This window comes from Pygocentrus nattereri, chromosome 2, assembly GCF_015220715.1.
Source record: "Pygocentrus nattereri isolate fPygNat1 chromosome 2, fPygNat1.pri, whole genome shotgun sequence".
Taxonomy (NCBI): domain Eukaryota; kingdom Metazoa; phylum Chordata; class Actinopteri; order Characiformes; family Serrasalmidae; genus Pygocentrus; species Pygocentrus nattereri.
The window spans coordinates 505,248-524,036 of record NC_051212.1 but is presented as its reverse complement, the minus strand read 5'-3'; the positions used below and the strand labels follow the sequence as shown (position 1 = coordinate 524,036).

The 18,789-nt window shown below is 45.9% G+C and overlaps 1 protein-coding gene across 1 annotated transcript in view; it reads left to right on the top strand.

Moving 5' to 3' along the window:
• Nucleotides 1–18,789, top strand: part of slc22a23 (solute carrier family 22 member 23) — an 87,917-nt gene that overhangs the window by 16,713 nt on the left and 52,415 nt on the right. The window contains exon 2 of the mRNA XM_037532167.1: nt 17,485–17,588. Within this exon, the coding sequence (XP_037388064.1) occupies nt 17,485–17,588 (104 nt within the window). The remainder of the gene's footprint in view (nt 1–17,484; nt 17,589–18,789) is intronic.

The following is an 18,789-nucleotide window of genomic DNA, read 5'->3' as shown; positions in this document are numbered from 1 at the left end:
ATAGATGTTCCTCCTCTGATCCTCTGTGAGAACGAGTAACCAGGCTTGGAACAAGTTTGACAGGATTCGTAGTCAAAAACCTGACCTCCTTTGACCTGTTCTCTGAGGATCTATGGAGAAAAGCTCATGATGAGTCCACTGTGTCTCTCAGTTCTCAGAGATCTTCTCATTCAGCTCATGATCTCATATGAAGTTTCTAGCTGACGTCACTGGTGTGACCGACTTTATTCTGAGGTCACTGTGAAAAACCAAATGGATTAAATTCCGTATTTTAACAGCCGTTTTTTAAAATTCCTTGTTCATTGAAAACGTCTCTGGTGTTCCCTTCGTTATGTGGAACACCGATGATGATCAGTAACACCAGTGACTCCTGTGGACAGATATAAGTTGGACGTTTCTGTAGAACGACCTGGGGGTCAAATCCAAAAGGCCAGAGACAAAAAGTCTCTGAAGTCAGAAAATCCAGCAACAGAGTTGAACGCACGAAGATACAGGAACAGGGATTGCTCAGCAGCTCCGCTGAGCAGGAACGCTGGGAGTCGGTCAGTCAGTAGTGGCCGTTTTAACTGTGCGCTGTTATGATTCAGCCTCACCTCCTCGGCTGAGACATGCAGCTCCTCCTCAGACTCGTCACACTAACAGTTAATATTTCGGAATGCCGTCTGATCCCGTCCTGAAAATGTCTTTATATGCAAATATATCGATATTTCCTCATGTTGCCCACGCGGCTGCGGTGGAGGTGGTGGGGGTGAGCGTGGGGCCGCTGGGAGAGGGAATCACTCTGCTAATTGCATCAGTGCCCCCGGAGGCCTGATTTAATGAGAGCGGCGCTTTAATGAATACGATTAGAGAGGAAACTGTTCACAGCGGAGATATGAGCTCCGCACGGGGAGAACCGGGATTAGCAGGAACTCCACTTTAAGGAGCAGCATCAGGACATTCAGCAGGCTAGCAGGAGCAGAACCAGGCGAGCTGGAGCAGAACCAGGCGAGCTGGAGCAGAACCAGGCCAGCAGGAGCAGAACCAGTGAGCAGGAGCAGAACCAGGCGAGCAGGAGCAGAACCAGGCGAGCTGGAGCAGAACCAGCTGAGCAGGAGCAGAACCAGGCCAGCAGGAGCAGAACCAGGTGAGCTGGAGCAGAACCAGGCGAGCTGGAGCAGAACCAGGCCAGCAGGAGCAGAACCAGTGAGCAGGAGCAGAACCAGGCCAGCAGGAGCAGAACCAGGCAAGCTGGAGCAGAACCAGCTGAGCAGGAGCAGAACCAGGCGAGCTGGAGCAGAACCAGCTGAGCAGGAGCAGAACCAGGCCAGCAGGAGCAGAACCAGCGAGCAGAAGCAGAACCAGGCCAGCAGGAGCAGAACCAGGCGAGCTGGAGCAGAACCAGTTGAGCAGGAGCAGAACCAGGCGAGCAGGAGCAGAACCAGGCGAGCTGGAGCAGAACCAGGCCAGCAGGAGCAGAACCAGTGAGCAGGAGCAGAACCAGGCGAGCAGGAGCAGAACCAGGCGAGCTGGAGCAGAACCAGGCCAGCAGGAGCAGAACCAGTGAGCAGGAGCAGAACCAGGCGAGCAGGAGCAGAACCAGGCCAGCAGGAGCAGAACCAGGCCAGCAGGAGCAGAAACTGTGAAGAAACTGTGCAAATTGAAGAAATAAATGAATCAGGACTGTAAAAGTCAGGGCTGGTTCTGCTGCTCCGCAGGGCAGAACTCTGAACGTTCTCTGTGTTCTAAAAGGCTCTGATAAGCCCAGCGTTCCTATCGTGTGTTTACAGAAGATAAGCTGAGTAAAGAAAGGCACTGGACTCTGAGATCTGCTGACCGAGGAGCAGCCAGAGCGGTCAGACTGTTTCGGAGGCTGGTCAGTGAGACTGGATTAAACGGTCCTGATTGGATTAGAGAGAGATTAGATTAGAAACCTGTGGCTCTTTATCACTGAGCTGTTCACTGCACTGCCTCACAATAAGTCCGACTCCTCGCACAGAGTCAAGAGGAGAGTTAGTCATTTATATGTAATAACTCCATTTATAACACACATTCAGCACAGAGGTGGCGTTATTGACCCTTTATAGCGGCTTTGGTTTTTCATTATCATTAATATTTACCAATAATGACCACTGTGACCATAATTTAGCAGAAATGAACAGATTATTAATAACCGGCATCAGCAAACAGTGCGGGAGTGTAAACATGCAGGCCGGTCAGTGTTTCCTTCTCTTGGTCATCACTGCATGCTCAGAAAAAAAGGTTCTAGATTGTCACTGGGGTGGAACCTCAAGGCTCCATCTCAGTGCCTTCAGTCAGGGAACATAGCTGAGCCATAATCCACTGAAATGACCTGTTCTAAGCTGGACTGACTCCACACACCCTGCCTCGCCTCCAGGCTTTTACTCTACTGCTCTGTTTTAAAACATTCGGTTATGAAAAGAAGAAGAAGAGGAAGAAGTTTTATTGCCATTGTCAATGAACAGGATTCACAGACTAGGAATTTGCTTCGGCATGAAGGTGCAACATAAAAACAAGTAGTAATAGACATGCAAAATTAAGTCCACATAAAAGGAACAAATACCAACTTTTCACCTGGAGAACCTGATTTAAGCTCTTCAGACCTTAGAACCACTGCTGGAGCTTTGAGGGAACATCTGCACTGTTCAGAGCTTAATGAAGGAAAATGTTCCTGAACAGAACCTTCATTTCTCACCATGTAACTACATCTAAGCAAACCAACCTAGGCCCGCAAGTCAGATCAGGCCCTCGACACGCCCCCCTCTGGCCCACTCTCCTACCCCAACAACAACCTGTAACACAGCGGTTCCACCTCGGTTCTACACCGTTCCACATCATCAAACACACTGACTGCATTTCAGCTGCAGTTCAACCAACATAAACCCAGCAGCAGCTCAGAACCGGGGATTAGGTTTTACTGACTGCAGCAGAGGCAGGATCCCAGGGGTCGAGTTCAGGTGAACACGTAGGTCTAGAAGCTCCTGGGGACGTTCAAACATGGAATATTTCAAGAATATTTTAAGCTCTACTGGAAGATATTTTACAGTTGATGCTTTTAGATATTTGGAATGAAGAGGGATCAGTTCAGGTTACAACATTCGTTAATTCTGAAATAAAAGCGTTTTCCCGGCTCTGGATTTGTTGGTGAATACGGCCCCTTCGCTGCTGCTGGAAGAAAACCTCGCAGCTTCTGTTGTTTTTCAGATTTTGTGGAAATGCCTGTCATTCTTTACATTGTGTGTACATTTCATGATGAATGGACCAAAACAAACGGCCCAAAATGACTCGGAAAGCCGTCCGGTTCCACTGACCCACGTTAAAAGTCCTTCTCCTGTAAAGTGGCCGTTTGGGAGATACCAGGTTTTGTTGGCTTTAGTTAGATTCAGAGCGCTTAGTGCTGAGTGCTTCCACCATGTTATGAAAAGGTCTGTTAGCGTGTCCAGGTGATCTGAGCTGAAGAACAGGAGGGGAGAGCGTTTTTGATGAGAGACGCTCAACATTCCTCAGTGGTTCTCTGAGGCCTCTGTGGTCTGATCCAGACTCCGTGGCCGTGTTTAGGGCTGCTGTCTGTGATTAAACAGACGTAAACAGAGCTCAGCGGTTCAGAGTTAGAGCATCGAGTCTCTTAATGAATCTCCAACACACACTAATGTAAGTGTGACGCTGGAGTTGTGTGTGTTATTGACCCGAAATGCGAAGATTTGACTCCCCACAGCGCTTTACAACAACAGCAGCAGAACCGAGAGTGAGCAGAGTGGGGGTCCAGGACCTCCATAAGAGATAGATAGATAGATAGATAGATAGATAGATAGATAGATAGATAGATAGATAGATAGATAGATAGATACTTTATTGATCCCGAAGGAAATTTAGGAAAGGGACCCCAAAAGAGAGAGAAAGTTGGAATTTGGGGTCCCGTGTTGTTTTCTTTGGCTAAAATGTGAATTGAATGGATGTTCTTCCTGAAGGTGACCCCCAGTTTCAACACCCCAGGTGAGCGGTTCTTCTCCAACACCCTGGAGTCGATGTTCAGTCCGACAGACGTCTGCTGTCCGTGAGTTGAGAACCGAGCAGTTAAACAGCTGCAGTGACGCGTCTGATTTGGTTCTCTGAGCTTCGCGTCGCTGGTCCTGAGGTGGCGATGCTGAACCCATTTATTCATGCAGCCCTGAAGAAAATACCATTCATTGGTACACAGATCACCTCAGAGTCAGGCTTCCCACCAGGACACCACCAAGACCCCCACCCTGACTTAGAGCAGAGTGAGAGGAACTCATCAGTGTGGTGATGTCATCACCACTGTTTATGCAGCTGTGACGCGGCATGTGATCGGACTTTAGCTGAACTGTTTCTTCAGTACTGGAAGGGTCAGGGGGGCAGTTAGCTGCATTCTTGGTGAGGGGGGGGCATGGGGGGGTTGTGCCCCCTGCACGGTTTCACTACTGTTTATTTACTCGATTTGATGTGTTTGGGAAAGTATACAGTCTAAAGTGCAGCCTGTGCAAAACGTATGGCACGTTTTCTGTTTTGTGTTTATTTGTTCAGGACGTTAACATAAATAAGCAGCACTGCACGCTGGAATGAGCCGTGTGTCACTGAGGGAGTGAGCATTATATCACTCCTCTCACATTAGCAGCTCGTGCAGTTTAAAGTGCCTCAGCTTCAGCTTAATACGGCAAACAAAGCCGTTCAGGAGGCTTAGAGTTCACTGGGTAAACACACCCAGCTGAGCGTGTGCGCGCGCATGTGTGTGTGTTATTCCTGCTGTTCCGGTTTGACTTCTTTCTTCTCTTTACTCACACACACACACACACACACACACACACACACACACACACACACACACACACACACACACACACTCACACACACAGTGTCTCTCATGCTGTGACGTGTCTGAGGGTGTGTGAGAGAAACTCTACAGTTCTGTCTAAAGTCTACAGTCTGACACAGTTCACTCAGTCTGTGTAGAATGTTTACAGTATAGAATGTAGAACCCCAGAGTTAACCCACACTAGAATTATCTAGAACACTTTTCCACCTCCGACTGGGTAACCTGAACAGGAAGGTTCTCTCAGATGAGTTAACGGAACAGAGCTAACAGTGTACATGCACTGCTTTACACACTCTACTGTACACACTACTGTACACTCCACTGTACACACTCTACTGTACACACCCTACTGTACACACTACTGTACACTCTACTGTACACACTCTACTGTACACACTACTGTACACTCTACTGTACACACTCTACTGTACACTCTAGTGTACACTCTACTGTACACACTACTGTACACTCTACTGTACACACTACTGTACACACTCTACTGTACACTCTACTGTAAACACTACTGTACACAGTACTGTACACACTCTACTGTATACTACTGTACACACTCTACTGTACACACTCTACTGTACACTACTGTACACATTCTACTGTACACTCTACTGTACTCTACTGTACACTCTACTGTACACTCTACTGTACACACTACTGTAAACTCTACTGTACACATTCTACTGTACACTACTGTACATATTCTACTGTACACTCTACTGTACACTACTGTACACACTCTACTGTACACACTCTACTGTACACTACTGTACACATTCTACTGTACACTACTGTACATATTCTACTGTACACTCTACTGTACACTACTGTACACACTCTACTGTACACTACTGTACACACTCTACTGTACACACTCTACTGTACACTACTGTACACACTCTACTGTACACTACTGTACACACTGTACTGTACACACTCTACTGTACACTACTGTACACACTCTACTGTACACTACTGTACACACTCTACTGTACACACTCTACTGTACACACTCTACTGTACACTACTGTACACATTCTACTGTACACACTCTACTATACACTACTGTACACATTCTACTGTACACACTACTGTACACACTCTACTGTACACTACTGTACACACTCTACTGTACACACTCTACTATACACTACTGTACACATTCTACTGTACACTACTGTACACATTCTACTGTACACTCTACTGTACACACTCTACTGTACACTCTACTGTACACACTACTGTAAACTCTACTGTACACACTCTGCTGTACACACTCTACTATACACTACTGTACACACTCTACTGTACACACTCTACTGTACACACTCTACTGTACACTACTGTACATATTCTACTGTACACTCTACTGTACACTACTGTACACACTCTACTGTACACTACTGTACACACTCTACTGTACAATACTGTACACTCTACTGTACACACTGTACTGTACACTACTGTACACTGTACTGTACACACTACTGTACACTACTGTACACATTCTACTGTACACACTCTACTGTACACATTCTACTGTACACACTCTACTGTACACACTCTACTGTACACTACTGTACACATTCTACTGTACACACTCTACTATACACTACTGTACACATTCTACTGTACACACTCTACTGTACACACTCTACTGTACACTACTGTACACACTCTACTGTACACACTCTACTATACACTACTGTACACATTCTACTGTACACTACTGTACACATTCTACTGTACACTCTACTGTACACACTCTACTGTACACTCTACTGTACACACTACTGTAAACTCTACTGTACACACTCTGCTGTACACACTCTACTATACACTACTGTACACACTCTACTGTACACACTCTACTGTACACTACTGTACATATTCTACTGTACACTCTACTGTACACTACTGTACACACTCTACTGTACACTACTGTACACACTCTACTGTACAATACTGTACACTCTACTGTACACACTGTACTGTACACTACTGTACACTGTACTGTACACACTACTGTACACTACTGTACACATTCTACTGTACACACTCTACTGTACACATTCTACTGTACACACTCTACTGTACACACTCTACTGTACACTACTGTACACATTCTACTGTACACACTCTACTATACACTACTGTACACATTCTACTGTACACACTCTACTGTACACACTCTACTGTACACTACTGTACACACTCTACTGTACACTACTGTACACATTCTACTGTACACACTCTATTGTACACACTCTACTATACACTACTGTACACATTCTACTGTACACACTCTACTGTACACACTCTACTATACACTACTGTACACATTCTACTGTACACTCTACTGTACACACTCTACTGTAAACAGACTGCTGTACACACACTACTGTACACACTCTACTGTAAACAGACTGCTGTACACACTACTGTACACACTCTACTATACACACTACTGTACACACACTGTTGTACACACTCTACTGTAAACAGACTGCTGTACATACTCTACTGTACACACTCTACTGTAAACAGACTGCTGTACACACTACTGTACACACTCTACTGTAAACAGACTGCTGTACACACTCTACTGTACACACTCCACTATACACACTACTGTACACACTCTACTGTAAACAGACTGCTGTACACACTGCTTTACACACTCTACTGTACACCCTCCATCTTCCCCAAATAGAACGATACAATACATAAAATAAAAGTTCATTTCTCAGTGCCCAGCTTGTTGCTTAGCAACAGTGCAGATAAGGTAATCCCTCAGCTAGAGAGACACTCACTCACACTGGCTCACTCACTCCACTCCCACTCCTACTCACTCACTCACTCACTCACTCACTCACTCACTCACTCACTCCCATTCTCTCTCTAACTCACTCACTCACTCACTCACTCACTCACTCACTCACTCACTCACACTCCCATTCTCTCTCTAACACACACACTCCCTCCCTCCCTCCCTCCCTCACTCACTCACTCACTCACTCATTCTCACTCACTCACTCACTCACTCACTCACTCACTCACTCACTCACTCCCACTCACACTCATACACACACTCACATTCTCTCTCTAACTCACTCACTCACTCACTCACTCACTCACTCACTCACTCCCATTCTCTCTCTAACTCACTCACTCACTCACTCACTCACTCACACTCCCATTCTCTCTCTAACACACACACTCCCTCCCTCCCTCCCTCCCTCCCTCACTCACTCACTCACTCACTCACTCTCACTCCCTCACTCACTCACTCACTCACTCCCACTCACACTCATACACACACTCACATTCTCTCTCTAACACACTCACTCACTCACTCACACTCACTCACTCACTCACTCACTCACTCCCACTCACTCACACTCACACTCATACACACACTCACATTCTCTCTCTAACTCACTCACTCACTCACTCACTCACTTACTCACTCCCACTCCCACTCATACACACACTCACATTCTCTCTCTAACACACTCACTCACTCACTCACTCACACTCACTCACTCACTCACTCACTCCCACTCATACTCACTCACTCACTCACTCACTCCCACTCATACTCACTCACTCACTCACTCCCACTCATACTCACATTCTCTCTCTAACACACTCACTCACTCACTCATTCACTTGCTAGGCCGTTGCTCTGTCGTTGCTAGGCCGTTGCTCTGTCATTGCTAGGCCGTTGCTCTGTCATTGCTAGGCCGTTGCTCTGTTCTGGCTAGGCCGTTGCTCTGTCGTTGCTAGGCCGTTGCTCTGTTCTTGCTAGGCCGTTGCTCTGTTGTTGCTAGGCCGTTGCTCTGTCGTTGCTAGGCCGTTGCTCTGTTCTTGCTAGGCCGTTGCTCTGTTCTTGCTAGGCCGTTGCTCTGTCGTTTCTAGGCTGTTGCGCTGCCGTTGCTCTGTCGTTGCTAGGCTGTTGCTCTTTTGTTGCTAGGCTGTTTCTCTGCCATTGCTCTGTCATTTCTAGGCCGTTGCGCTGCCGTTGCTCTGCCGTTGCTAGGCCGTTGCTCTGTTGTTGCTAGTCCGTTGCTCTGCCGTTGCTCTGTCGTTGCTAGGCTGTTGCTCTGACGTTTCTAGGCTGTTTCTCTGCCGTTGCTCTGTTGTTTCTAGGCTGTTGCGCTGCCGTTGCTCTGTCGTTGCTAGGCTGTTGCTCTGACGTTTCTAGGCTGTTTCTCTGCCGTTGCTCTGTTGTTTCTAGGCTGTTGCGCTGCCGTTGCTCTGTCGTTGCTAGGCTGTTGCTCTGATGTTTCTAGGCTGTTGCTCTGCCGTTGCTCTGTTGTTTCTAGGCTGTTGCGCTGCCGTTGCTCTGTCGTTGCTAGGCTGTTGCTCTGACGTTTCTAGGCTATTGCTCTGCCGTTGCTCTGTTGTTTCTAGGCTGTTGCGTTGCCGTTGCTCTGTCGTTGCTAGGCTGTTGCTCTGACGTTTCTAGGCTGTTGCTCTGACGTTTCTAGGCTGTTGCTCTGCTGTTGCTCTGTTGTTTCTAGGCTGTTGCGCTGCCGTTGCTCTGTCGTTGCTGGCCCTTGCTCTGTTGTTGCTAGGCTGTTGCTCTGTCATTGCTACGCTGTTGCTCTGTCGTTGCTAGGCCGTTGCTCTGTTGTTGCTAGGCCATTGTTTTGCCGGTGGTAGGCTGTTTCTCTGCTATTGATCTGTGGCTACGCCGTGGCTCTATTATTGTTCTGCTGTAGATCTGCCTTGGCTCTGCTGTTGAACTGCCATGGCTATGCTGTGGCTCTGCCATTGCTCTGCCGTTGTTCTGCCAGTGCTAGGCCGTGGCACTGCTGTTGATCTTGACATGATTCCAACAAGCCTATTTAAACAAGTACTACCAGCTATAATTAAACCCATTTTAAGAATAAATAATTCTTCTCTTAGCCTAGGTCATGTACCCAAATCATTCAGACTAGCAGTGATTAAACCTTTGATAAAGCAGCCAAATCGTGACCCCAGCGAACTGTTGAGCTACAGACCCGTTTCCAACTTATCATTTATTTCTAAGATTTTAGAAAACGCTGTAGCCCAGCAACTCTGTTCCGACCTACATTAGAACATATATGAAAAATTCCAGTCTGGTTTTAGGCCCCATCACAGCACAGAGACGGCTCTAGTTAAGATAACAGATGATCGTCTTGCCTCTGATCAAGGCCACGTATCTCTGCTTGTACTGCTCTAAGTGCAGCTTTTGACTCTATAGATCACTCTATTCTCTTAGACTACAAAACATGGTTGGAATCAGAGGAATAGCGGCCGGTTTCAGTTCATACAATTAAATAATGAATCATCTAATTATATAAAAGTGAAATATGGAGTTCCACAAGGTTCTGTTTTAGGTCCTCTGTTATTCACATTATACATGTTAGCATTAGGCTTAGTTATAAATAGACATGGAATTAGTTTCCACTGCTATGCTGATGATACACAGCTGAACATATCAGCCAAACCAGATGATAAATCCAGATTAAATAAAATAGAAGATTGTGTAAAGATATAAGAAACTGGATGCTGCCGAATTTCCTTCTTTTAAAGGTAAAACAGAAGTTCTCCTTCTTGGTCCAGAGGCTGCTCGGAATAACTTCTGAGCTTTAATGTTAAATCTTGCTGACTTCTCTGTAGAACCTGGTTCAGTAGCTAAAACTCTTGGTGTGACGATTGATTCAGATCTAACGTTTAATCAACACATAGGTAACATTACAAGGACAGCGTTTCTTCACCTCCGACACATTTCAAAGGTAAGAAATGCGTGATCCCTACATGACACTGAAAAATTGGTACATGCCTTTATAACTTCAAGGCTAGACTTCTGTAATGCACTTTTGTTGTCAGGAAGCTCCAGCAGGAACCTAAATAAACTTCAGTTAGTTCGGAATGCTGAAGCTGGAGTTCTCACTAAAACCAGGACATCTGACCACAGCTGCCCAGTTTTATCAGCGTTACACTGACTTCCTATCAAATTCTGTATTCTGTCAGGGACGGCCTCAGTCAGAGACGGCCTCAGTCAGAAACCACCTCAGTCAGAGACGGCCTCAGTCAGGGGTGGCCTCAGTCAGAGATGGCCTCAGTCAGAAACCGCCTCAGTCAGAGACGGCCTCAGTCAGGGGTGGCCTCAGTCAGAGATGGCCTCAGTCAGGGACGGCCTAGTCAGAGTCGGCCTCAGTCAGAGACGGCCTCAGTCAGAGTCGGCCTCAGTCAGAGACGGCCCGAGTCAGGGGTGGCCTCAGTCAGAGACCGCCTCAGTCAGGGACGGCCTCAGTCAGAAACTGCCTCAGTCAGAGTCAGCCTCAGTCAGAGACCACCTCAGTCAGAGACCGCCTCAGTCAGAGACCGCCTCAGTCAGAAACTGCCTCAGTCAGAGTCGGCCTCAGTCAGGGGTGGCCTCAGTCAGGGGTGGCCTCAGTCAGAGACAGCCTCAGTCTGAGACCGCCTCAGTCAGAAACTGCCTCAGTCAGAGTCGGCCTCAGTCAGAGTCAGCCTCAGTCAGAGTCGGGCCTCAGTCAGAGACCGCCTCAGTCAGAGACCGCCTCAGTCAGAAACTGCCTCAGTCAGAGTCGGCCTCAGTCAGGGGTGGCCTCAGTCAGGGGTGGCCTCAGTCAGAGACAGCCTCAGTCTGAGACCACCTCAGTCAGAAACTGCCTCAGTCAGAGTCGGCCTCAGTCAGAGACAGCCTCAGTCAGAGACAGCCTCAGTCAGAGTCGGCCTCAGTCAGAGACTGCCTCAGTCAGAGACCGCCTCTACCAGTGCAGTTTCTAAAGCTTTACCATCCAGTCTTCAGACAGAGATCCTCTCGGCTTCTATTTGGTCTTCAGCTTATTAGACTGTAAATACTGTCTGACCAGAGGAGGACGGGTCTCCCCTTCTGAGTCTTGGTTCCCCCCAAGGTTTCTTCCTCCAGTCTGAGGGAGTTTTTCCTTGCCACCGTCGCCTCTGGCTCGCTCACTGGGGGATCTATGCTGTAACTGTGTGTTTTCAAACTTCTGTAAAGCTGCTTTGTGAAACATTGTTGTAAAAAGCGCCAAACAAATAAACTTGAATTGAATTGATCTGCCGTGGATCTGCCGTGGATCTGTTGTTGCTAGGCCGTGGCTCTGCTGTTGTTCTGCCGTTGATCTGTTGTTACCAGGCCGTGGCTCTGCTGTTGTTCTGCCGTTGATCTGTTGTTACCAGGCCGTGGCTCTGCTGTTGTTCTGCCGTTGATCTGTTGTTGCTAGGCCGTGGCTCTGCTGTTGATCTGCCATTGATCTGTTGTTACCAGGCCATGGATCTGCTGTTGATCTGTTGTTACCAGGCCATGGATCTGCTGTTGATCTGTTGTTACCAGGCCGTGGCTCTGCTGTTGATCTGTTGTTACCAGGCCGTGGCTCTGCTGTTGATCTGTTGTTACCAGGCCGTGGCTCTGCTGTTGATCTGTTGTTACCAGGCCGTGGATCTGCTGTTGATCTGTTGTTACCAGGCCGTGGATCTGCTGTTGATCTGTTGTTGCCAGGCCGTGGCTCTGCCGTTGATCTGTTGTTACCAGGCCGTGGCTCTGCTGTTGATCTGTTGTTACCAGGCCGTTGATCTGCTGTTGATCTGTTGTTACCAGGCTGTGGATCTGCTGTTGATCTGTTGTTGCCAGGCTGTGGATCTGCTGTTGATCTGTTGTTGCCAGGCCGTGGATCTGCTGTTGATCTGTTGTTGCCAGGCCGTGGCTCTGCTGTTGATCTGTTGTTACCAGGCTGTGGATCTGCTGTTGATCTGTTGTTACCAGGCTGTGGATCTGCTGTTGCCAGGATGTGGATCTGCTGTTGATCTGTTGTTGCCAGGCCGTGGATCTGCCGTTGATCTGCTGTTGATCTGTTGTTACCAGGCCGTGGATCTGCTGTTGATCTGTTGTTACCAGGCTGTGGATCTGCTGTTGCCAGGCTGTTGTTCTGCCGTTGATCTGTTGTTACCAGGCCGTGGCTCTGCTGTTGTTCTGCCGTTGATCTGTTGTTGCTAGGCCGTGGCTCTGCTGTTGATCTGCCATTGATCTGTTGTTACCAGGCCATGGATCTGCTGTTGATCTGTTGTTACCAGGCCATGGATCTGCTGTTGATCTGTTGTTACCAGGCCGTGGCTCTGCTGTTGATCTGTTGTTACCAGGCCGTGGCTCTGCTGTTGATCTGTTGTTATCAGGCCGTGGATCTGCTGTTGATCTGTTGTTACCAGGCCGTGGATCTGCTGTTGATCTGTTGTTGCCAGGCCGTGGCTCTGCCGTTGATCTGTTGTTACCAGGCCGTGGCTCTGCTGTTGATCTGTTGTTACCAGGCCGTTGATCTGCTGTTGATCTGTTGTTACCAGGCTGTGGATCTGCTGTTGATCTGTTGTTGCCAGGCCGTGGCTCTGCTGTTGATCTGTTGTTACCAGGCTGTGGATCTGCTGTTGATCTGTTGTTACCACGCTGTGGATCTGCTATTGCCAGGATGTGGATCTGCTGTTGATCTGTTGTTGCCAGGCCGTGGATCTGCCGTTGATCTGCTGTTGATCTGTTGTTACCAGGCCGTGGATCTGCTGTTGATCTGTTGTTACCAGGCTGTGGATCTGCTGTTGCCAGGCTGTGGATCTGCTGTTGATCTGTTGTTGCCAGGCCGTGGATCTGCTGTTGATCTGTTGTTGCCAGGCCGTGGATCTGCTGTTGATCTGTTGTTGCCAGGCCGTGGATCTGCTGTTGATCTGTTGTTGCCAGGCCGTGGCTCTGCTGTTGATCTGCCGTTGATCTGTTGTTGCCAGGCCGTGGCTCATAATTAATTATAATTAATATTAATTAAAAATAATATTCATGGAATAATATTCATGGAAAATGTGTGTGGATAATATTCCCGTACATGTACAGGGGGTTGCTCATTTGTAATGATATGTGTTTGTTGGGGTGAAAGGTCACCGTGCTGGAACAGATGGTGCAGTCTCTGTTGTGTAACTGAAGATCTCAGGATAACAGATGTGAGTGAGGAACGTTCTCACAGGGTTCAGAGCGATTACTCAACCAAGCTGCTGAACGTGTGATTTGTGAGTGCAGAGTCAGCAGCTGTTTATAGAAAGTGAAAACAGAGTGACCGTGAGGACCGTCGGGCACTTCCACACCATCCCCGCCAGCAGACTCGAGCAGGCCGCTCTGAGCTCCAGCTACAGGAACAGAAACTCCGTCTGGAGCTCATTGCACTGTTAATAACACGCATTTCTGATTCAACATGCTTATAAAGCACTTACTGATCAGTTATTATGTCTGTTAATTAAAGAAGACTCTCAAATCCCCCATAACTCAGAGTGTGAGGTGTAATCAGAGGTTCAGAGGGTTTGGTGTGAACTGGTTCAGACGTCTTTACAGTGGTGGTGATAGGAACCAGGCATCGCCATGACTGCAACACAGATATAGACACTTTATTTACCATCCAGAACCACCAGAGAACCTACACGAGTCTTCCGAGCTCATATGGAATGTCGATGATGGAAAATAGTGGAAAATCTGGAATAATGAGTTTTCTTTGGGGACTATTTTGCTGCACAGCGCCCTGCATGTCTCCCTCCACCATGAATGGAGTTGAAGTTCTCTAAACTCTCATAAAACAGCGTCTCAGTCATCAGGCAGTGAATTCAGAACCAGCTCATGTAGGAACTTTCTGTAGGAGCTTTTAGAGGGACGTCTGGTTCCCATCACCACCACTGTGAACGGTTCCGACCTGGTAAATTTATCTAGAACACCAAACGGCTCTGTTTAGTTCTGAACCACTTCATTATGCAGGAAATTTGAAAGATGGGTGGAATTCCCCGTTAGGAAAGGCGTGTGAAACAGGACTGATCAACATTAATCAATCAGAAGTGATCAGTATCTGTGCTGTGATCAGTGAGAGTGTGTGTGCTGTCGGGTGGAGTGAGCGAGTGAGTGAGCGTTACTTGTACAGGTGAGCTGTTGTTTGTACTGCAGCTAAGAGTAAGCGTGTCTGTTTACTTTTCTGTTTGCCTAGCGACACCCATACAGAGAGAGTGAGTGGCACAAGTTCAGTGTGTGATGTGTGTGTCTGAGTGTTGATTATTGTACAGTTTGAGGTCCTGACTAGGTGAGGAAAACGACAGCGTTAATAGATCATTATTACATTATTATTAACACACTGTAGCTATCAGGATTCGAACCTCAGACGGTCGGCGTTTACAGAGTCTGATGAGTGGTAGAGAAACTCATATTACAGTCAATGAAAACATGAATAAAGTGAGGAGTGATTTTCTGTGGAGAACCAGCTCAGCGGAAAGTCCCGTTACCTTCCACTGCGTTTGGGTTTATGGTGTTTATTCTAACGGTGCCTAAAACTTGCTTGTGGCAATAAAGACAGAAGAAACAAACAGTCCTGATTTACAGTAGAAGATAATGGACGCAGAGACGTTTCGGGTCGTTGTAACATTCCAAGGCCGTGTAAAGAGGAACTGGGGTTTTCAGATGATTCACACTAAAATGACAAAAAAGGGAGAAACAAGGTTTTCGTTCATATTTCCTTTTATTTCTGTGTAAATGTTCCGTTTTCTGTGTAAGTTAAAAACACTAGTTCTTCTTGACGGTGTGTAAATTTTATGATGACCGCATGGAATAAAGTCTCTTTACACTGACTTTTTTTGGAAAATCACCATTTCGGAGATTAAATGGAGCTCAAAACCGACCCACCCACGTCCTCACACTGCACTAAAACCAACCCGTGTGTGTGGCTCTGACTCAAGACAGGAAGTGATACTGCGCCAAACAAGCCAGAGCGTGACCTTCACCTTATACCACAATAACAACAGACATTTAGAGTCAGTCAGTATCATTTAGAGTCAGTCAGAATCATTTAGAGTCAGTCAGTATCATTTAGAGTCAGTCAGTGTCATTCAGAGTCAGTCAGTGTCATTCAGAGTCAGTCAGAATCATGTAGAGTCAGTCAGTGTCATTTAGAGTCAGTCAGAATCATTAAAGTCAGTACTTATTATTTAGAGTCAGGACATTCTGACCCCTCCTAAACTCGGACCCGGCTAAGCTTTATCGGACAGGCTAATGCTAAAGCTAGTGCTAACGCCGCTCATTTCTGTTCTGTGTTTAAACTCGGACCCGGCTAAGCTTTATCGGACAGGCTAATGCTAAAGCTAGTGCTAACGCCGCTCATTTCTGTTCTGTGTTTAAACTCGGCCCTGACTGAGCTTTATTGGACAGGCTAATGCTAAAGCTAGTGCTAACGCCGCTCATTTCTGTTCTGTGTTTAAACTCGGCCCTGACTGAGCTTTATCGGACAGGCTAATGCTAAAGCTAGTGCTAACGCCGCTCATTTCTGTTCTGTGTTTAAACTCGGACCCGACTGAGCTTTATCGGACAGGCTAATGCTAAAGCTAGTGCTACGCCGTAGCAGGTAGTTGTTAACGTGTTGTGAAAGTATATTTTAAAAGTAAAAATCTATTCAGTAAAAGTTACGTTACTTTATCTTAGTATCTAAAGTAGCAGTACTTTATTATAAATATTATATTAACATTACACCATCTTGATGGCTGGTGTGGCTGCAGATAGCCGGGAATGATGCTTCATAACAGTGTTATAAACCAAACAAAGATCTGTTACCTTCATTTAAGGAACCTTATATCAAAACAATGTCAGTTCCTTCATGAAAACATCTGTCGGCATCTAAGATTACAGACATGAGCAAATGACAGGCATCTAAGTAAGTGTTGTTCTTATATGTTCACTGCTGGTGTGTGTTGTGTATTCAGCCTCTTTATGGTTTTTATGGTCTGTAGAACCACTTTGACTTTTTTTCAGACATTTGCTTTAGAACCTCCAGTCACGCCACCACAGATGGTCAGATGGTCAGGACAGCGAGCTGCATTTGGGTTCACGCTGGGTTCATTCAGGTCACTGTGACAATGGCTGAATTTCTACACAAGTGAATCACTGCAGCTTCGAGGAAGAACAAAGGATCTCCTTATTACCCAGACTGCAGTGGAAGTCTGAGCGTTGGTTCTGCCTTCAGGCCACAGAGAGACAGAACGCTGTCTTTCTTTCCATTTTTTAGCCTTTCAGTTTTTACTTTTCATTTAGCCACTGACCACTTTGGTTTGACTCTGAGAATATTTAATCTGGCTAATTAGGATTTTTTTATTTGGCTCTTAAACTTTTTGATTTAGCTCTTTTTTTTCATTAAGGACTTTTAATTTGACTCTGAATAATTTTGATTTTGCTCTTGGGGAATTTTGGTTTGGCTCCCTGGGAATTTTGGTTTGGCTCTAAATTCCTCACAAGCCAAACCAAAATTCCTCAAGAACAAAACCAAAATTCCTCAAGAACAAAACCAAAATTCCTCAAGAACCAAACCTTAATTCCTCACGAGCCAAACCCAAATTCCTCAAGAACAAAACCAAAATTCCTCAAGAACCAAACCAAAATTCCTCACGAGCCAAACCAAAATTTCTGAAGAGCCCAACCTAAATTAAGGACTTTTAAGTCAGTTCTGGGGGGCCTGTGGTGCCATGTATGATAAAGTTATAGCTCATGTTTAATATGATAACAATGAAGCTTTGATTTGTTTTCTGTGTTTTTGTGTTTGAGTCTAATTGTCTTCACTGTTTCTCTGCAGTGGAATCTGGTCTGTACATCTGAATGGAAGGTTCACATTGCCAAGTTTTCTCTGCTGGTGGGAACCATCTTCGGCTACCTGGTGCTGGGAGTCCTGGCCGACTGGTGAGTTTTTCTGATGTGTATGTTCAGATTCTGTCAGTTACACTCTGATTGGTTATCCACACTTCTAATAACATTTGCATTGGCTAATTATAGTTACACTCTGATTGTTTTAAGTTTCAAGTTTATTTGTCATTTGCGCAACATGTCAGGACATATATGCATTGAAATGCTTGTGGTGAGGCTCAGATAGTCACTCTACAGAAAGTAATAAGTAAAAACAAACTGAAATATATTAAATATACACAAAATGTAATGTGTGAATCTCCTGCCTGATGGCAGGATGGTGAACAGGCTGTGGACCATCCTGAGCGATGATCAGATGTTCAAAAGAGTTTCTCAATCATACTGAAAGATCCCAAAAGCAAAAGATTGGTTATCTACACTTCTAGTTGCATTCTACTTTGCTCTCTGTAGTTACACTGTGATTGGTTACCACACTTCTAACTAAGATATTTTTGGAACAAAAATAGATATAATAACTTTGGAACAGAGATATAATAAAGGGATGTTTCTGGTGTCCTGACTTTGGTTGTTAGTCAGTATATTTGTTTCAATAAATTATAAGTATGTAAACAAAATTTAATTTTTATTGTACCACCATTTTTAAAACCCTATACAGACAACAATGGTTTGTTGGTCACTGTCTATGTCAGTGAAATGCCCCTTTCTGTTAAAGTATGTGGTCTTTGGCCGTGTCGAGTGACTGATCTCTAACAATGTTTTGAAAAGTAAAAAGCACAAATGACTGCCCTGATTCCAGGCTTTCCCTTGTTGAAGTGATTCCGTATTTGCTTGGCTTGATTCGAGACTTGCTTGTCTTGATTCGAGACTTGCTTGTCTTGATTCAGAACTTGCTTGTCTTGATTCAGAACTTACTTGTCTTGATTCGAGACTTGCTTGTCTTGATTCAGAATTCGCTTGTCTTGATTCGAGACTTGCTTGCCTTGATTCTTGACTTGCTTGTCTTGATTCCGTATTTGCTTGTCTTGATTCAGAACTTGCTTGTCTTGATTCAGAACTTACTTGTCTTGATTCGAGACTTGCTTGTCTTGATTCAGAATTCGCTTGTCTTGATTCGAGACTTGCTTGTCTTGATTTGAGACTTGCTTGTCTTGATTCAGAACTTGCTTGTCTTGATTCGAGACTTGCTTGTCTTGATTCCTGACTTGCTTGCCTTGATTCTTGACTTGCTTGTCTTGAT